At 46.0% G+C, this 21,411-nt stretch overlaps 1 protein-coding gene across 3 annotated transcripts in view; it reads left to right on the top strand.

Annotated features, from left to right (window-relative positions):
* Positions 1–21,411, top strand: part of acss2l (acyl-CoA synthetase short chain family member 2 like) — a 138,926-nt gene that overhangs the window by 85,123 nt on the left and 32,392 nt on the right. For all 3 annotated transcript variants that reach the window (XM_070895999.1, XM_070896017.1, XM_070896007.1), the window contains 6 exons: positions 4,513–4,683; positions 11,030–11,163; positions 15,422–15,554; positions 17,373–17,429; positions 17,552–17,632; positions 21,155–21,263. In XM_070895999.1, the coding sequence (XP_070752100.1) occupies positions 4,513–4,683; positions 11,030–11,163; positions 15,422–15,554; positions 17,373–17,429; positions 17,552–17,632; positions 21,155–21,263 (685 nt within the window). The remainder of the gene's footprint in view (positions 1–4,512; positions 4,684–11,029; positions 11,164–15,421; positions 15,555–17,372; positions 17,430–17,551; positions 17,633–21,154; positions 21,264–21,411) is intronic.

Genomic DNA, 21,411 nt, shown 5'->3' with positions numbered 1-21,411 from the left:
GAACTTAAGCAAGTGGCCCTAGAAATAGTGGATGCATTGGTGATCATTTTCCAACAGTCTATCGACTGTGGATCAGTTCCTATGGACTGGAGGGTAGCTAATGTAACACCACTTTTTCAAAAAGGAGGGAGAGAGAAAACGGATAATTATAGACCGGTTAGCCTGACATCAGTGGTGGGGAAAATGTTGGAATCAATTATTAAGGATGAAATAGCAGCGCATTTGAAAAGCAGTGACAGGATTGGTCCAAGTCAGCATGTATTTATGAAAGGGAAATCATGCTTGACAAATCTTCTACAATTTTTTGAGGATGTAACTAGTAGAGTGGACAAGGGAGAACCAGTGGATGTAGTGCATTTGGACTTTCAAAAGGCCTTTGACAAGGTCCCACAAAAGAGATTGGTGCTCAAAATTAAAGCACATGGTATTGGGGGTAATGTACTGATGTGGATAGAGAACTGGTTGGCACAAAGGAAGCAGAGAGTCAGGATAAACGGGTCCTTTTTAGAATGGCAGGCAGTGGCTAGAGGGGCGCTGCAGGACTCAGTGCTGGAACCCCAGCTATTTACAATATACATCAATGATTTAGATGAAGGAATAGAGTGTAATATCTCCAAGTTTGCAGATGACACTAAGCTGGGTGGCGGTGTGAGCTGTGAGGAGGATGCTAAGAGGCTGCAGGGTGACTTGGACAGGTTAGGTGTGTGGATAAATGCATGGCAAATGCAGATAATGTGAATAACTGTGAGATTATCCACTTTGCTGGAAAAAACACGAAGTCAGAATATTATCTGAATGGTGGCAGATTAGGAAAAGGGGAGGTGCAACGAGACCTGGGTGTCATGGTACATCAGTCATTGAAAGTTGCCATACAGGTACAGCAGGTGGTGAAGAAGGCAAATGGTATGTTGGCCTTCATAGCTAGGGGATTTGAGTATAGGAGCAGAGAGGTCTTACTTCAATTGTACAGGGCCTTAGTGAGGCCTCACCTGGAAAATTGTGTTCAGTTTTGGTCTCCTAATCTGAGGAAGGACGTTCTTGCTATTGAGGGAATGCAGCGAAGGTTCATCAGACTGATTTCCGGCATGGCAGTACTGACATATGAGGAGAGACTTGATCGACTGGGCCTGTATTCATTGGAGTTTAGAAGGATGAGAGGGGATCTTATAGAAACATATAAAATTGTGACGTGACTGGACAGGTTAGATGCAGGAAGAATATTCCCAATGTTGGGGAAGTCCAGAACCAGGGGACACAGTCTAAGGATAAGGGGTAAGCCATTTAGGACTGAGATGAGGAAAAACCTCTTCACTCAGAGAGTTGTTAACCTGTGGAATTCCCTACCGCAGAGAATTGTTGATGCCAGTTCAAGAGGGAGTTAGATATGGCCCTTACAGCTAAAGGGAGCAAGGGGTATGGAGAGAAAGCAGGAAAGGGGTACTGAGGTGAATGATCAGCCATGATCTTATTGAATGGTTGTGCAGGCTCGAAGGGCTGAATGGCCTACTCCTGCACCTATTTTCTATGTTTCTATGAGTTAGGTGGTGTCATTCGGGGAAGATTTAGGGAACAGTGATCACAATAACATAATTTAGATTAGCTGTGAAAAAGGACAGGGAGCAATGTAGAGTAAACATACTTAATTGGAGGAGGGCTAATTTTATTGGGTTGAGAATGGATGTGGCCCGGGTAAAATGGAATCAAAGATTGGCAGGCACAACTGTAATTGAACAATAGGCAGCCATTAAAGTGGGGATGGTTTGGGTACAGTCGACGTACATTACCAAGAGGGGGAAAGGTAGGGCAACCAGAGTCAGAACTCCCTGGATGACGAAGGAGATTGTGAGTAAGATGAAGCAGAAAAAGAGGATGTATGACAGATGTCAGGCTGAGAATACAAGTGGGAACCAGGCTGAATACAGGAAGTTCAGAGGGGAAGTGCAAAAGGAAATAAGAGGGGCAAAGAGAGAGTATGAGAATAGATTGGCAGCTAACATAAAAGGGAATCCAAAAGTCTTCTATAGGTATATAAATAGTAAACGGGTGATAAGAGGAGGGCTGGGGCCAATTAGAAACCAAAATGGAGACCTACGCATGGAGGCAGAGGGTATGGCTGAGGTACTAAATGAGTACTTTGTGTCAGTCTTTATCAAGGAAGAAGATGCTGCCAAAGTTATAGTGAAAGAGGAGGTAGTGGAGATACTGGATGGGATAAAAATTGATAAGGAGGAGGTACTTGAAAGACTGGCTGTACTTAAAGTAGATAAGTCACCAGGACCGGATAGGAAGCATCCTAGGATGCTGAGTGAAGTAAAGATGGAAATTGCAGAGGTACTCGCCATAATCTTCCAATCATTGAAGGTGGCAGGGCAGGTTGAGAAAGCGGTTAAAAAAGATTACAGGATCCTGGACTTCATAAACAGAGGCATAGAGTACAAAATCAAGGAAGTTATAAGGAACCTTTATAAAACAATGGTTCGGCCTCAACTGGAGTATTGTTTCTAATTCTGGGCATCACACTTTAGGAAGGATGTGAAGTCCTTAGAAAGGGTACAGAAAAGATTTACAAGAGTGGTTCCAGGGAATGAAGGACTTAGTTTATTCGATAGACGAGAAGCTGCGGTTGTTCTCCTTCGAGTAGAGAAGGTTGAGAGAAGATTTGATAGAGGTGTTCAAAATGATGAGGGTCTGGACAGAGTAGAGAGCGAGAAATTGTTCCCATTGACAGAAAGGGCCGAGGACCAGAGGACACAGATTTAAGGTGATTGGTTGAAGAACCAAAGGCGACATGAGGAAAAACCTTTTTACACAGCGAGTGATTAGGATCTGGAATGCACTGCCTGAAAGGGTGGAGGAGGCAGATTTAATCGTGGCGTTTAAAAAGAAATTGGATAAGTACCTGAAGGAAAATAAATTGCAGAACTATGGGGAAAGGGCGGGGGAGTGGGACTAGCCGAAGTGCTCTTGCAATGAGCCGGCATGTGCTCGATGGGCCGAATGGCCCCCTTCTGTGCTGTAACCATTCTATGATACTATCACTACTTCTTGATTTTACCTTTCCTTCTCTGTTGCTCTTTTTAACCATGGTGGCGTCCTGCACTGCCCTCCTTAATTCTTCACCTCCGTTTGTCAGCAAAAAAAAGTAAAGCACTTAAGTGCAATTTAATATATTTTATAAATAAATGTACTCAGTGATTTATACATTTGCAATTTCCTTATTTTTCTGTGCCTCAATTACCTCAATGACATTAAGTACCTTATTTAGATTAACCTAACATTCAAGTTTCTGTTTGCGACGGAAGGATGCCGAGTTATTGCAGTGTGCAGCGAGTCGCTCTCAGTCCCAAGCTCCTGGAGGTTGCCAACCACATACGCACAGGAGGATGGAGTTCTGGGTGGAGTGCAGGTTGAGGATGGGGGTGTGTGATGGAGGAGTAGTTGGGGGGTGGGCTGGGGATGGGTTAGGGAGTGTTAGGCTGGGGGGATGGTGTTGTGGGGGGGGTTGGGAGGGTTGGGGGCGGGAGCCTGTGGGAGGTGGGCTGGGGCTGTGGGGGTTCGATGGTTGGAAGGGGTTGGAGTGGTTGGGTGGTGGGAGGGGGTGTAGGGGTTGGGGATTGGGAGTGTTGGGGTGGGAGTGGTTGGGGGGTGGGCTGGGGGAATGGAGGTTGGGGTGCTGGGCTCGGGGCGAGTTTGGGAGGGTTGGGGCGGGAGCCTGTGAGAGGTGGGCTAAGGCGGTGGGGGTTCGATGGTTGGAGTGGTTGGGTGGTGGGGGGGAGGGTAGTGTTGGGAGTGGGGATTGGGAGGGTTGGGGTGGGAGCATGCGGGGGGTGGGCTGGGGGAATGGAGGTTGGTGGGGGGAGAAAATGGGCTCGGGCCAGGTTGGAATGGTTGGGAGTGGGAGCGTGTGCGGTGTGGGCTGGGGAAGTGGGGTTGAGAGGGTTGAGGTGGGGATGTGTAGTGGGTGGACTAGTAGATGAGGACTGGAGGCGGGGGTTGGGGGAGGGGTTGGGAGGGTTGGGGTGGGAGCGTGTGGGAGGGCTGGGGTTTGAGGTTTGGGTGGTGGGCTGGGAGTGGTGTTGGGAGGGTTATTGTGGGAGTGTGTAGGGGGAGGGCTAGGGGATGAGGATTGGGGGATGGGGTTGGGAAGGTTGGGGTGGGAGTGTGTGTCGGTGGGCTGGAAGATGGGGGTTGGAGGCATGGGCTGGGGGAGCGGTTGGGAGTGTTGGGGTGGGAGCATGTGGGATGTGGGGATTGGATGGTTGGAGGGGGTTGGAGTGGTTGGGGGGGAGGGGGGAGTTGGGGGTAGGGATTGTTCTCGTGTACCTCCTCTCCTTTTGTCAGTGGTTGCATCAATTCCTGTAGCTGTTGAGCGATAGTCTCCAGAATGAAGACTGACTGCATATGGAGCCAGTGGTAATCAACAAGCTGGTGGCAGTCAGTTTCACCACCATGACTCAACATGTTGCCACAAGGCAGACTCTACTGATCATCACCTTGTTGCTTTAATTCTAGGGCGTACTACACACTGTTGCGGGCTACCTCATTTACACAGCAATCAGTTTTAAATACGTTTTTGACTACCACGCTGATGATGTGTACTGGTGCACGGCTGATATTGGATGGATTACTGGACATTCATACGTTGCCTATGGGCCGCTGGCAAACGGGGCAACAAGTGTTCTAGTGAGTAGAGGCAGTATTGTGTGCATGTGTTGGAATCGGGAAGATATTCTAAATAGGTCTGGCTAATGTATAGAAGGTAAATCATCATCATAGGCAGTCCCTCAGAATCGAGGAATACTTGCTTCCACTCCTGAAGTGAGTTCTTTGGTGGCTGAACAGTCCAATACGAGAGCCACAGACTCTGTCACAGGTGGGACAGATAGTCATTGAGGGAAGGGGTGGATGGGACTGGTTTGCCGCACGCCCTTTGCGTTTGATTGCTGCACGCTCTCGGCGTTGAGACTCGAGGTGCTCAGCGCCCTCCCGGATGCACTTCCTCCACTTAGGGCAGTCTTTGGCCAGGGACTTCCAGGTGTCAGTGGTGATGTTGCACTTTATCAGGGAGGCTTTGAGGGTGTCCTTGTACTGTTTCCTCTGCCCACCTTTGGCTCGTTTGCCGTGAAGGAGCTCCGCATAGGGCACTTGCTTGGGGTAAAAGTTCCCACCTTGTTGAGGTCCTTTCATTCTCTTTGCAGGTCTAGCACTGCATGGCACTGCCCCTGTCTGAGAGACAATCTACTCCCAGCCTGCTAGTCAGTGTCATTATTATTTCATTCATTTTGGGTCATAAACAGTGCTAAAGATATAAGGGTTCACAACTGAAGAGTTAGAATCATGGAATCATAGAATCCTGTAGCACAGAAGGGGGCATTTGGGCCATTGTGCCTGTGTCGACACTCTGAAGGAGCTGACAATTGGTCCCACTCTCCTGCTCTTTCCTCATAGCCCCGCAAATTTATAGAATCATTACAGCACTGTTGACATCCCATTTACTAGAATTGTGGGATAATTCTCTTTGGCTTCAGCTTACACCAACTGTGTGCAATTGATTTTACACAAGCTTTTCAGTATGTATTTATCAGCTGTTCAGTAAGGTGCAAGAGAGGAGGTCGGGACAGGCTAACAGGAGCGAAATACATTGGCGGTGTCTTCACCTCGTGCCACATCACATGGCCTGGCTGATTCAGAATTTATAATGTGGGATAGTAAAGTGGGGGGGGGGGGGGGCGGGGTTTGCAGCGTGTTGTAGATAAAAGCGGGAGAGCTTGGGGCAGCAGAGGCCCAGACTTCCCATGTGGGGCTTGGAGGAGTGCTCCTGGCACCATAAAGATCAATTTGAAGGTTTAAAGGCAGCCCCTTAAGTCATCAATTAATATGCCTTTGGGGTCCTAATGACATTGTAAGTCCCTGATTTACATGATCAGGCAGGCCCCTCGGCTGCCTAAACAAAGGCCCAGTTAAAGTGGCGGCAGGTGGGAATGGAGCGGGGTGATAAGTTTTTGGAGGCGATTGTAACTGTGGGCCTGTTGGGCGGAGTGGGTTAAATCGCCTCCTTGGGCTCTGGTGATCATTGCACAGTTCATAGAATCATAGAATGATACATCACAAAAGGAGGCTGTTCAGTCCGTCGAGCCGGGTTGAGCTATCCAATTAGTCCCACTCCCCTGCTCTTTCCCCATAGCCCTGTAAGGTTTTTCCCTTCACGTACTTATCCAATTCGCTTTTAAAACTTACTATTGAATCTGCTTCCACCACCCTTGTAGGCAGTGCATTACAGGTCACAACTCGCTGCGTAAAAAAATGTTTCCTCATATTGCCTCCGGCTCTTTTACCAATCACCTTAAATCTGTGCCCTCTGGTTACCGACCCTTCTGCCATTGGAAACAATTTCATGGAATCAAAGAATGGTTACTGCACAGAAGGAGGCCATTTGGCCCGTCGAGCCTATGTCAGCTCTCTGCAAGAGCACCTCAGCCAGTCCCACTCCCCTAACCTTTCCCCCGTAGCCTTGCAATTATTTTCCTTCAGGTACTTATCCAACTCCCTTTCAAAAGTCACAATTGAATCTGCCTCCACCCCCCTCTCAGGCAGTGCATTCCAGGTCATAACTCACTAGCTGCGTAAAAAATGGTTTTCCTTATGTCGCCTTTGGTTCTTTGGACAATCACCTTAAATCTGTGTCCTCTGGATCTCGACCCTTCCTTATTTACTCTATCAAAACCATTCATGATTTTGAACACCTCCATCAAATGTCGTCTTAAGCTTCTCTGCTCTAAGGAGAACAACCCCAACTTCTCCAGTCTATCCATGTAACTGATCCCTGGAACCATTCTGGTAAACCTTTTCTGCACCCTCTCTAAGGCCTTCACATCCTTCCTAAATATGATGCCCAGAATTGGACACAATAATGTTAATATTGAATTAAATAACGATATACAGGAGCACAACTTTAGAATCATTTAGAGAGCTCTGGGAGATATTAGTAGGTTACAGCATGAGAAAGTAACGCAGAAGCGAATGAGTTTTAAAAAAATAATTTAAGCGATATGGGGAGAAATACAACCATTCTTTGATCACAATGGCTAAATGAGGAGGTGAAGCCAAGTTACAGTAGCACACTTTCTCACATTCAGTTACAGGACAGCAAAGGCAGAGGTCCAGAATTAAATCACTTGCTTAGACTCCCAGTAATGTGGAGAAATGTAAAGAGGGAGAGGGTGGAATATATAAGGTGGATGTGCAATACCGACCACCAAACAGTGGCGATATGATTGACATGGAGATGAGATAGAGGAGGAATCCTGCAGAGTTCAGAGAGATATGTAAGAACAACAAAACAATAATATTACATGGTTTTAACTATCCCAAGATAGACTGGAATAAATGCAATCTTTATGGTCAAAGTGAGAGACGTGTTTTTGTCTCATAATAATCCTGTGAAGCGCCTTGGGACATTTCACTACATTAAAGGCACCATATAAATACATGTTTTTGTTGTTGTTGCTTTAGAAAGAATAGGGTAGCTTCCTACATCAGTCCAGCAATGAATGAAGCATTGCTTGATTCAGATCGGGGAAATGAAGTGGTGCAAATCACTGGTGAGAGTAGGAGAACAATTGGGAAATAGTGACCCCCAACAATATAAAATAGAAAAAGGATAACGAATAATCAAAAGGAAGGTTGTTGGATTGTAAAAAAGATAAAGTTCAACAAGGTAAAATTGGATCTGGCCCAAATGAACTGAACAGAAAAGTTAACAAACGGGTCAAAGGATTAACAGTGGGAAATCTTCAAATATCAGTTGGCTAGTGCACAGAATAACTATGTTCCTATAAGATGAAAAGAGCATCATTGGGGAATAATTCCGTGGATCTGGAGAGATTAAAGCTTCTACGTTCTATTGTGGCCATCAGCCATCCCTCCCGACATTAGGAATCAGCGGAAATGGAAGCATGGAGGATGTTATGAAAAAGATTGATAGGTCTCTTTTTGACTTAGCGTATACAAGCGGGAAAGATAAAATGAATGATGCATTTGTGCCATGCTGCCCGCCCAAAGTCAACGTTGGGGGTTTTGGGCCATTTGCGATTTGGGCCTCATTTAAATGGCGGCACCTAGACGCCAACACCAAGCCCCGCTGTAGCTCGCCTATTGCGGCAGCTCGGGAACTCAGCTGGCTCACACGCTGAGCTGACTGCCAGGTCTGGCCAGGAACATAACAAATAGGAGCAGGAGTAGGCCACCTGGCCTCTCAAGCCTGCTCTGCCATTTAATAAGATCATGGCTGACCTGATCATGGACTCAGCTCCACTTCCCTTATTCTGAGACTAAGGGTTCAAATTTGGCCCACCCCTTTTTTCAGCGCACTTACTGGAGATGCGCCGCTTTTTTCCGTCGATAAGTGGGCCAAAATAAATCGCTCCCCACTTTGGCCGCTGTCCAGCCTCTTCTCAGTCTTCGCGCAGTGTGGCCAGTCGAGTTGAGGGCGGAGCCAGCGTCCTGCACTGAAAACAGTGCCGGGACGTCTGAGCATGCGCAATGGAGTGTCCAAGCATGTGTAGTAGCTCCTCGCCCCCAGCCTCTCTGTGTGCGTGCTGCAGCCGTTGTGTGTGTGGGACCTGATGCCCGCCTCTAGCCCTGGTCGAGTGGTGTCCCAGTGCGACCGACCTCAGGTTTGAAATTTTATGCATTGTAGCTATTTTTGAACTTTCTTAATGGCTTGTCATTTTTCTGGACTTTAGGATATTTTGAAAAAATTATGTAAATGTGTTTTGTCTCTTGTGAATAATGGTGACCATTTGTCAAGTCTATTCACCTGGTGCTATTGTGAAAGAAGAACATAAGTGACGGAGGAACACTGAGAGAATATCTTATTTATTGAAGTAGATTTTATTTAGATAATATGGGCTCAATTTTGTCCCAGTATAATCATTGCAAACAAATAGTTGTTTAAATTAGTTGTGAGATTAGGGCAATTTAATTCAACTACTTTTACTTCTTTTATTTTTGTAGTTTAAGCTTCATGAATGCTTCTGTTGTATAGTAAATTAACTTTGCGAAGTTTGTCATATGATGTCTTGTAAAGCTGTTTGATCCTATTCACATTCTTTAGTCAAGTCATTAAGTTCTGCTGGCCTCCGATGTACCTACCTGCGCTGATTTCTTAACTCTCCACAGGGGTTTTCTGAAGTGGCCATATACGCTGGCCTAAGTAGATTTGGAGTAACTATTAGCTGGCCAAAGTGGCCTAAATAGCCAAAACTGGCATAGGTGGCTGGTAACGCCCCCTTTTGAGAAAAACTAAACTAAACTAAAAAAATTGTAACTAACTCACTTACACTGGCACAAATTGAATGTACAAATTGGGGATTTTTAAGATACTCTGGAAAAATCAAGTTGCTCCAAAAAAAACAGAGCAACTCCTGGCCAATTTTGAGCCCAATGTCCCCTAGTTCGAGTTTCCCCTATGAGTGGAAATATCCTCTCTGCATCCACCTTGTCGAGCCCTCTCATTATCTTATATGTTTCGATAAGATCACCTCCCATTCTTCTGAACTCTAATGTGTATAGGCCCAAACTACTCAACCTATCCTCATAGGTCAACACACTTGTCTCCCGAATCAACCGAGTGAACCTTCTCTGAGCAGAAGGAAGGCGATCCAAGGATTGGGAAGGGGATTCCACGGGTCGACAGTGGACCGGAGTAGTTTCATTGTCCCAGAGGTAGCACTGTGCTCCTACTGACCCCACAAAAATAAAAATGTAAAATTTCTTTGGCTGTTTTCTGAGTGCCCTCCAGCTGTCCGTAAAGAGACGCGCAATGCCTGGTGCAAATGGGCAGAGCGTGCGCAGCCTATTTATAGGCCCGCCTGAAAAGTGCATCCATTGGGCCTGAGGTATCAATGGGGGCAGCTGAGGTGCAACACCCCCCCCCCCCTCCCCCAGCGCCCGCTGATTTCACCTGCCGGACGCCTGTATTTCAGATGAGAAATGACGGTTGAAAATGGCGCCCGTAACTCACAAGTACTGTTGGGGAGGTTGGGTGCAGCAGTCACAACGAGTGTTGTCTTCTCTACTTTACTTCTATGTTCTCCAAATATATCCTGGCAATTTTAAGTAATGGAAGCAGATTCACACCTTTTTGTAAACTTCCTTTTCACACATTTCTACTTAAAAAAAAATCATGCAAAAAGAAACAGAGGAACATCTAAGACATATAAGATTCTGAGGGGGATTGACAGGATAGATGCTGAGAGCTTGTTTCCCCTGACTGGAGAGTCTAGAACTAGAGGGCACAGGCTCAGGATAAGGGGTAGGTCATTAAAGCAGAGATGAGGAGGAATGTTTTCACTCAGAGGGTTGTGAATCCGTGGAATTCTCTACCTCAAAGAGCTGGTGGATGCTGAATCGTTGAGTATCTTCCCGGCTGAGATAGGTAGATTTTTGGACTCTAGGAGAATCAAGTGATATGGAGATCGGGCGGTAAAGGGAGCCAAGGTAGAAGATAAGCCATGGTCTTATTGAATGGTGGAGCAGGCTCGAGGGGCCGTATGGTCTACTCCTGCTCCGATTTCTTATTTTCTTAAAACATAGCCAAATAAAAGAGCCAGTAACAGTCGTATGTTATTTGCTTTCCTTGGATCTGCCTATGCCAGGCCTAACTTTGTTTGAGAGAGAGAGGACAGGCAGACGACCTGCTCCCAGCGCTCTACAAATTGGTCTTCTCTATGAGAACGTGTGCTGGTGAGGGGAGGAGGCGATTGACCTGTCAGTTTTCCCTCCCAATCTGTGGGTGTAGTCCGACCGTTGCTGCTCAGCTCATCGCCCGTGGCCCGACCGAATCTCTCAACTCCCGCAATCGCAGGAGCCACATCTCCCCGCTGAGTGACTGGGTGGAGGGCAGTAATGCCAGAAGCCTAGCAACAAAACTGAAGGGCAGATTTGAGAAAGAAAAAAAAAATGCCCCATGAATTGGATGATTTTTCAACAAATACGTTTTCAGTAAACTTCTCTCCATTTGTTTAAGTTTGAAGGTCTGCTGCTGTACCCACATGTGGGTAGGTTGTACGAAATGATTGAAAAGTACAAAGTGACTAAGCTATACACGGCGCCCACCGTCATTAGAATGCTGATGAAGTTTGGAGAAGAACCCGTGAGAAAGTAAGGATGTTGAGCATGGGATTTGAAGTATCCATTTGTATGTATAATGCATTCGGAGCATGCCCTTCGCGACTGCAATTTTACAGTGCTCAGGAGCGCTTTGTGCAATGATCAATCAAAGCAAAGGACTCCTGTGTTCTTTGTGGTTCAATGGGCAGCACACTTGCCTCTGGGTCAGAAGGTTGTGGGTTCAAGCCCCGCTCCAGGAACTTGAGCACATAAGTCTATGCTGACCCTCCAGTGAGCGAATGCTGCACTGTCGGAGGTGCTGAGTTTTGGATGAGACGTTAAACCGAGGCCCCATCTGCTCTCTCAGGTGAACGTAAAAGACAATATTTACCCCTCAATCAACATAACAAAAAAATTGATTATCTGGTCATTATCACATTACTGTTTGTGGGAGCTTGCTGTGTGCAAATTGGCCACCGCATTTCCCTCATTACAACAGTGACGACACTCCAAAAGTACTTCATTGGCTGTAAAGCGCTATGAGACGTCCGGTGGTCGTGAAAGGCAATAGCCAAATGCAAGTCTTTTCTTCTCTCTCTTCGCTGCTCGTGTGGAGGACAAACGCCAACGCGGACTAGTTGAGCCGAAAAGTCTGTTTCCATGTTGTAGTTTCTACACAATTTCTACACAGTATGTACACTGGATCCCTCAAACAGTCTTGTCTATTCTAAAACCTTAAAATTTGGTTTTATTTAAATAATTATTCCATTAAGTACTTAAAACTGTGAATGATGATGCTGTTTTCCGGGCTTTGGTTTCAGTGAAGGTGTTGCACAGGTTCATCAGCGCTGTTCAAACAATGATGCAATCTGAGAACAAGATGGAGTAGTGAGGCATAATGAGGCCTGCACCTGTGGGCCCCATTGACTGTCTTTATCATGGTGACTGTCTCTATTTCTTTCTCAATTATCTGTCTGCAATTATGAAAAGTTGTTACTCTTTCCAATCTTCCTCTCTTTTAGCCAGTCTTTGGGCTAGAATTTTGACAACGTAGCTCTCAGTCATTTGGCGCTACGGTGCCGATTTGTTTCCAAAACCACATCCGCGGCGTGCAAGCACAATTCTGGTGCAGGCTGCACCGGACACCATCTTGGTAAAGGCCAAATAAGAGGCACCCTTTACTCGCGCCTGAAGCAGGCTTTGGAACATAAGAACATAAGAAATAGGAGCAGGAGTAGGTTATTTAGCCCCTCGAGCCTGCCCCGCCATTCAATAAGATCATGGCTAATCTGATCATGGGCTCAGCTCCACTTCCCTGCCTGCTCCCCATAATCCTTTACTCCCTTATCACTCAAAAATCTGTCTATCTCCGCCTTAAATATATTCAATGACCCAGTCTCCACAGCTCTCTGGGGCAGAGAATTCCATAGATTTACAACCCTCTGAGAGAAGAAATTCCTCCACATCTCTGTTTTAAATGGGCGGCCCCTTATTCTGAGACTATGGGCCCAAATTCCCCCTAACCTCTTTTTCTGGCGTCCTCACTCGAGCTGCGCCGCTTTTGCCCACCTCCAAGCGCGCCGAAAAAAGACCTCCGTATTTTGGCCACTCCCCAGCCTCTCCTCCGTCGTGGCGCAGCGTGGCCCAATGGATTGGGGGCGGAGCCAGGTTCCGCCGCTGAAAACAGTGCGGGTACTTTTGCACATGCGCGCTAGAGTTTGCGCACATGTGCAGTAGCTCCTGGCAGGCTGTTTCTGCAAACCCTGCAGGCTGTGTGGGAGGGGCCCGAAGCACGCCGCCCCTAGCCCTGGCCGAATGGGCTCCCTCATCGGCAGCCCGCTGTGTTCCCTAAGGTAGGACTTCTATTTTTTATTTGTTATTTACTGATTGATTTTGGTGCTTTAGGGGCAGTGTTCCTTCTCTTTTTTTATTTATTATTTATTTATTGCCTATTACTTTGGTCTTGGTGATTTAGGGGCAGGGTTCCTTCTATTTTATTTGTTAATTAATTGCTTATTACTGCTTGTGCTTTGTTTGGTGCTTGGTGGTGCTTTAAATGTAGTTACTTGCGCCGATTCCTTAACTGTAAGTAAGGTCTTTCTGTGCGGACAAAAGTGGACACATACGCTGCCCTAAGTTAGTTTAGTACAACTTTTTTCTGGCCAAATTGGCGTAAGTGGCTGGGAACGCCCCCTTTTGGAAAAAAAACTGACCTAACAAAAAACCTAACTAACTCACTTACACTGGCGCACATTAAATGGCCATATTTGCAACTACAAAGAAACACCAGAAAAATCAAGTTACACCAAAAGAAACGGTGCAACTCATGGGGAAATTTGGGCCCTATGTCCCCTAGTTATAGTTTCCCCTTTGAGTGGAAATATCCTCTCTGCATCCACCTTGTCGAGCCCCCTCATTATCTTATATGTTTCGATAAGATCACCTCTCATTCTTCTTAATTCCAATGTGTATAGGCCCAACCTATCTTCATAAGTCATTCCCCTGATCTCCGGAATCAATCTAGTAAACCTTCTCTGAACAGCCTCCAATGCAAGTATATCCTTCCTTAAATACGGAGACCAAAACTGGACGCAGTATTCTAGGTGTGGCCTCACCAATTCCCTGTACAGTTGTAGAAGGACTTCTCTGCTTTTATACTCCATCCCGCTTGCAATAAAGGCCAACGTTCTATTTGCCTTCCTGACTACTTGCTGTACCTACATACTAACTTTTTGTGTTTCATGCACAAGGAGCCCCCAGGTCCCACTGTACCATTAACAAGTGCAAAAAAGGGGCCTAACACCTGCTTCTGCATCCTCTTGGAACTTTGGATTGTGGCTGAGGCAGCCAGTGCTGATTGCCTCCTATAAAACCAATGCTAAACAGCACAGAATTTTAAAAAAGGGTAAGTACTTACCGTAATCACTGTCGCCCCCGGTCCCGAGATTTCCGACCTCACTCCTGAGTCTGACATCTGATCTCCCCCCGACCCTGGCCGCGACCTCTGAACCCACCCAAACAGCACACCCAACCCGCCCACCACCCCCCAACAACACTCCAGACCTATGTTCCATTCCAGGTATCCCGGGCAGCTGGCTTGTGGCTTTTCAATGCAAAAACCGCACGGTAGTTTAAATCGACTGAAACAAATTACAGAGGACATTGCCCTATACTGCCATGACCTTCTTCTTCAACAGCCCTTCAATCACACTCCGAGGCCCAGCCGTTCCTCCTCCAGACCCGCGCGATCTTACCCAATCACTGAAAATTGGCACACGAACCTGTGTGTGCTCCTACTGCTAAGCCATCTACATGATCATGGGGTCTGAGACCCAAAATCCTGGGCTCCTTGGACCTCCCCATTTGAGTGCGGGCAGTTAGTGCTCTGCGGGTAAGGTGCCCAAAGGTGGAAGCTACCGAGTTTCTAGGCCGTTGTCTTTTTCTCCTTATCTTCTACTCTTCCTCCCTTGATTTCCGTTCCCCACCCCCTATCTTCTTCAGCAAGTGAGCTGGGAGAGTGAGTGTCAACAGGTTATTCAATTATGAGGCCAACACGGTGAGCTGAGCCCAATCCTAACCTCACCAAAATGTCCATGCATGTATTTTCCAGTGGCAATCACCGGATGGTGATCAGGTGAGGCCACCCTTATTTCACCACATGAGAAATTCTTCCTCAGTGTTTGTTGTCAGGCTGTTGCAGACTAACAGTTCAGAACATGTGCCGTCTGTGTACATGGGAGGATAAAGACATTCCAGTAACACACGCTAATATTGCAATTCTGATTATCATAGTTACCATTTGTTAACAAATTCAGGCATTCCATAGAAACTTAGTATAATAGTAAGATCTGCACTACAAACTTTAAATTTAGTGGCTGGTATTTATTATTGTTGAGGAATATTTAAAAAAAAATGTTCTGTCCCATTAAAATAATTGTTAAAGTTCTGATGAGAAGTCATATCTAAAATGTGAATCTTATCTTTCCATTTCAACGCTGGCTGACTGGCGAGCTGTGTGTTCCTACAGTTCTCTGTTTTTAATGCCCAATGCTTTCTTTCCCCTCTATTGCATATATAAAAGCCCAAGTAGCCGATGAATGGTCAGCTAAAAGGTCAATCTGTCTTTTCTCTTTCAGATGCAGATGGACCTCCTGCACATGACCAGTGTCTTCACATTTTTATTTCAGCTGAAAGGGTTTTTTACTTCCCGCCTTCTTAATCCAAATGTCTGCTATATTGGAACTTATCATGATTTAAAAATCCTAATTTCCCCTGTAAGATGTTGTTTTTCACCTTTTGACCGCTTCAGGTTCAATCTCAAGTCTTTGAGGATCCTGGGCTGTGCTGGAGAGCCCATTAACCCCGAGGCTTGGACATGGTATTATAACATCATCGGCAATGGGCAGTGTCCCATTGTGGATACCTTTTGGCAGACTGAAACGGTAAACATTCCTGTTAAAGAGGGATCCTCGCGGGCTTTGTTTACGAGGGTCAGACCCCAGGACAGTGGCACGGCATTGTCATCCCAGCGATGTGACATGCAAGCAAGGCAGTGATACTTCGTTCTAACATGATTGCATCCACATAATTTGAAACTGTTGCAGATTTGGAGACTTAGCGTGCTGGATTTCCCATCCAGTGACTATGAATTAATGGGGTACTATGGATCCCATCAGGTTTCTGGGACATCACCCATGTTTAAAGCTTTCCATAGGGGTGATAATGCCCATTTTGAGGATCCCACAGTACAGTACAAGAAATAGAAAGATTGGATACAGTTCATTGTCTGAATATTACCTTCCGAAAAGTCTTAGTTGGTAAAAACACTTGGGGCCCGAACTTGGTCAAAGCCAAGGCCCGCCCAAGTGCCGTCCAAAGGACCGCCGATGGCCACCGAGAGACCGGGCGGTACTTTGCCAGGAAGATTCCTCTGAAAGAGATGGTAGTACCACCCGGCAGCAAAATAATGGCTTACATAGTCAATCTGGGCGGCAGCGGCCGTCAGCGGGCGGTTCCCGGCGGTACTCCCCTCCCGCTGGCTGCAGATCCGGAGGAATCTGTCACCGAGGGGAGTCCGCTGAAAAAACTCGGCGGCAGCCCCGGGCCCTTAGTGTGGTACTGAGCTAAGAAGACGAGGAAGACCCAAGTTTGAATCCTGCTGAGTTTGCTGATGTATGTTTGGGTTCCTTAGCCTTGGAGCCCTGCAATAGGGAATGGGAAATCCCCCAGAATGCCTGAGTTCCAGGCTTGCTACCAATGGCCGCTGCTGTAAGGTGAGCATGGGTATGAACATCAGGTAATGATGGCACCTGCCTTGGCTGCGATACCGCCAATACTCACTATCTAGACTATCAAATGGTGAGAGACCAGAGAGAGGCCAGAGAGTGAAAGAATCAGGCCTGGCAGGAGTGAAAATTGGAGGGGGAATACATAATATATATAATATAAAGTATGGAAAAGCGAAAGATTTTCCAACTTTGAAAATATGCATTTCTCATCTTTCACATAATTATAAAACTTGATTTGTATTCAGACTTTCTAAAATAAGACTTGTACAGAAGAGGTAGGAGCGCCGCTGTTAAACTCCCGTGGCATTTCGCGGGAGTCGGTAGCAGCGCTGCCCCCAGGCAGTAAGTCCCCAGGGGCACTAATGGGACGTGCAAACGACCCGAATTCCCCCCCCCCTTGTGTTCCATAGGTAGATTGGGAGTTTTTTTTATTCGTTCATGGGGTGTGGCAAGGCCAGCATTGATTGCCCATCCCTTGAGAAGGTGGTGGTGAGCACCTTCTTGAACCGCTGCAGTCTGTGAGGTGAAGGCACTCCCACAGTGCCGTTAGGGAGGGAGTTCCAGGATTTTGACCCAATGACGATGAAGGAACAGCGATATATTTCCAAGTCAGGATGCTGTGTGACTTGGAGGGCAACTTGCAGGTGATGGTGCTCCCATGCGTCTGCTGCCCTTGTCCTTCTAGGTGATAGAGGTCACGGGTTTGGGAGGTGCTGCCGAAGAAGCCTTGGCGAATTGCTTCAGTGCATCCTGTAGATGGTGCACACGGCAGCCACGGTACACCGGTGGTGGAGGGAGTGACTGTTTAAGCTGGTGGATGGGGTGCCGATCAAGCGGGATAGCACTGATGAATTATGTTGACCAACTGAGAATACTTCTATTCTAGGCTTTAGCATTGAACAAAAGTCCGATGATCAGAATATTACTACATGAACAATGATCTGCACCTTATTGTTTTGTATGTCCATACAGGGTGGCCCAATGATGACTCCTTTGCCAGCAGCTACACCACTGAAACCGGGATCTGCTGTAAGCTTCACTTTTAATTAATTGCATCATCATCTTCATTTTCATGGCTGGAGTTATTTCTTTCCTTCACAAACTGATTCTATAAATTGTCTTGTTTCCCCCCCTCCCCCTCCCCTCCCCAGACATTTCCGTTCTTTGGGGTTCTCCCTGCTATTCTCAATGAACACGGTGAGGAGCTGGAAGGAGAAGCTGAGGGCTACTTGGTAGGTGCCTCGTTCAGCTCAGAAAGGGCTTTCTGAAACTCGTGAATTGGTTACCAACTACCTCGCACAACTGTGAGATTCAAGTCCGGTCCTGTAAACAAGGGAAATATTCATTCTTATCTCAGCTCGAAAATGAGGAAGGACCTGAAGGCTTTGGGGCATTACAGTTAACTAGACTAGAGAAGCTGGGGCTGCTCTTCTTGGAATAGAGAAGACTAAGAAGAAATTTGATCGGGGTGTTTAAAGGATGAAGGATTTGGATAGAGTGAATACAGAGAAACTCCAACGGCTGAAGGGTCGATAATGGGAGGGCGCGGATTTAAGGTGATTGACAAAAGAACCAGAGGAAAAAATATTTTACGCAACGAGTGGTTAGGATTTGGAATGCACTGCTTAATAGGGTGGTTGAAACAGATTCAATAGTAACCTTCAAAAGGGAATTAGATAAATACTTGAAGGATAAAAAAATAGCAGGGATATGGTGAGAGAGCAGGGGAGTAGGACTAATAGGATCACTCTTCAAATGAGCCGGTGCAGACTCGATGGGCTGAATGGCTTTCTATGCTGTACTATTCAAAGATTCTATTCTATAAGTTACATTGAATCCTTTAATGCTGATACTGTGCTATGTAGGGTTATATCACTTTGATGCTGTTTCTTTTCTACAAGATTATGAAAGTTTTGTCATGCAGGCAATGGTTCAATGTAACAAATTGAGCTACAATTCACTGTACGTAAAGTGCTTTGAGATGTTTCCGAGAAGTGTGATAAGACACAATATAAATGTAAGCATTTATTTCCTTCTAAGCTTCCCTTTCCCTTGCTATGTATATAATTAGATGTAGAGATTTACTACATTGGATGATTTTAAAATTGGAATACAGCAGATTATATATTGTGTTGTGTTACATACGGCTTGTACAACACATCTGTAGTGAGTTCAAAGTGATAAACATAAATATCTTGCAATGTTAACGTTGAATATGCTCAGCAAAACAAAGGAATGACCAAATTGACTTCAACTCCATTTGCCAGGGTTGCATTGAGCAATCCTGTGACTTGCTCCTATAATGGATGATATATTGTGCAGTATTTCTAATCATATAATGAACGTGTCCAGTCACTATGTCCATAAAAATATGATGATAGTCAAGAGGTGAGCATTCATTCATGAACAAAGTGCAAAGTGAGAGTCTATTATATCTGGTGATAGTTCAGCCGATTGAAGTGGTGGCAAACTATGAATGGAAAATTTTCAGAGTTCATTTTAAATGAGTGGAAGGAAAATCGAGGGGGTTGGGGGTGGGGTGGGGTAGGGTGGTGGGGGGGGAGAGGCAGTGGATGGGGGGTGGGGGGGGGGTGGAGTCTTTTTACAGGAGTTGTGCTCTGGCCCACATGATTTTCTGGTATTCACAGACCAGAAAATCTCCTCCAAGCTGAACCACTGGAACAGATATATTGTGCAGCACCATACAATGAGCGTGTCCAGTCACTGATATGTCCTTACTATACAGTATAAATGCACACGAGGCCCATACTTGAAAGAAGGTCACTCTGTGACCAGTTATCTTTATTACCAAGACCTCAAGTGATGAAGGTGGGTGGAGCTTCCCCTTTTATACCTGAAAGTCCAGGTTAGGAGTGTCTCCCACAAGTTCACCCCCTTGTGGTCAATGTTCTCAAGGTGTACAACTTAGGTCAACTGATACATGGGTTACAATGATAGTTAAATACATGACAGTCACTATGTCCATAAAAATATGATGATTGTCAGGAGGTGAGCATTCATTCATGAACAAAGTGGAAAGTGAGAGTCTAATAGATCTGGTGATAGTTCAGCTGTTTGAAGTGGTGGCAAAGTATGAATGGAAATGTTTCCGAGCTCATTTTAAATGAATGGAAGAGTTGGAGGGGGGAGGGGGCGGGGTGGGGGCTGGCGGTGGCCGGGAGGGGGGTGGGAGGCGAGGTGCTGTGGATGGCTGGTGCCTTTGGAACTTTGGAACTGTGCCTCAACAAGAAGCCAGCTCCATCAGGAGAGGAAGGGCAGAAGGGATTGTGAGAATACAAGAGCAGGGAAGTTGTGTTGGAACTGTATATAGCACTAGTTAGGCTACAGCTAGAGTACTGTGTGCAGTTCTGGTCACCACATTACAGGAAGGATGTGATTGCACTAGAGAGGGTACAGAGGAGATTTACGAGGATGTTGCCAGGACTGGAAAACTTTAGCTATGAGGAAAGATTGGATAGGCTGGGATCGTTTTCTTTGGAACAGACGAGGCTGAGGGGAGACCTTATTGAGGTGTATGAAATTATGAGGGGCCTAGATAGAATGGATAGGAAAGACCAATTTCCCTTAGCAGAGGGGCAACAACCAGGGGGCATAGATTTAAAGTAGTTGGTAGAAGGATTAGAGGGGAGATGAGGAAACATGTCTTCACCCAGAGGATGGTGGGGGTCTGGAACTCACTGCCTGAAAGGGTGGTAGAGGCAGAAACCCTCACCACATTTAAAAGGTACTTGGATGTGCACTTAAAGAGATATAACCTGCAGGGCTACGAACCTAGTGCTGGAAGGTGGGATTAGGCTGGGTAGCTCTTTTTCGACCGGCACAGACATGGGCTGAATGACTCCCTTCTGTGTTGTAATTTTCTCTGATTCTCTGATTCTATGAACATGGGTCGAGGGGGAAGGTGGAAGACGAAAGGATTAATCAATAAAGGGGTCCTTCGTACAGTACTGGTACTGATAATGGTTCGCACCTGAACTGTTAACCTTGCTTTCTCTTCGAGCTGCTGACTGGCCTGCTAGGCAGCAGCAGCATTATCTGTTTGTCTTTTTAATCTCATACATTTAATTTTAAATAGTGGCGCTTATGGTAGTTCTGACAGGAGTGATGACTGTTATGTCTGCAGAATAAAGAATAAAAATGACTTGCATTTAGATAGCGTCTTTCATGGCATCCCAAAGCACTTTACAGCCAATGAAGTACTTTTGAAGTGTAGTCACATTTTGTAATGCAGGAAACACAGCAGTCATTTTGCACACAGCAAGCTCCCACAAACAGCAACGTGGTCATTATCAGATAATCTCTATCTTTAGTGATGTCAATTGAGGGATAAATATTGACCAGGACACTGAGGATAACTCCCCTGTTCTTCTTCGGAATAGTGCCATAGAATCTTTTACATCCACCTGAGAGAGGTGACGGGGCCTCGGTTTAACGTCACATCTGAAAGACGGCACATTCGACAGTGCAGCACTCCCTCGGTAATGCACTGGAGTGTCAGCCTAGATTTATGTGCTCAAGTCTCTGCAGTGGGACTCAAAACCATAACCTTCTGACTCAGAGGCGAGAGTGCTGCCAACTGATCCATGGCTGACACTATATAACTGGTGCTGTGATGTAATGTAGTTAAAAGAATAATGATGTAAACAAGTAACACAATGCCAATGGTGTACCTCGAGTGTTCGGCAGATAGTTTTTTCTACTGGTGGGATCATCCTGTTTTGTCTTTATTTCAGGTTTTCAAGCAGCCTTGGCCATCTGTACTGCGCACTGTGTATGGAGACAATGAGCGCTTTGAAACGACGTACTTCAAACAGTTCCCGGGGTTTTACCTGACTGGAGATAGTAAATTACTATTTTACATTCAATGATTTTTAGCGTTAGATGTAGCTTTACATCTTTCTGTCGGAAGCTGATTGGATTAACTTTGTGCTGGGCCCATGTTTGTTGGGTAGTTCATGGTGATCAATATAAAGCTATGTGAACGGAAAAT

The sequence above is a fragment of the Pristiophorus japonicus genome, chromosome 1 (genome assembly GCF_044704955.1).
Source record: "Pristiophorus japonicus isolate sPriJap1 chromosome 1, sPriJap1.hap1, whole genome shotgun sequence".
Taxonomy (NCBI): Eukaryota; Metazoa; Chordata; class Chondrichthyes; family Pristiophoridae; genus Pristiophorus; species Pristiophorus japonicus.
This window is presented reverse-complemented; position numbering and strand designations above follow the sequence as displayed.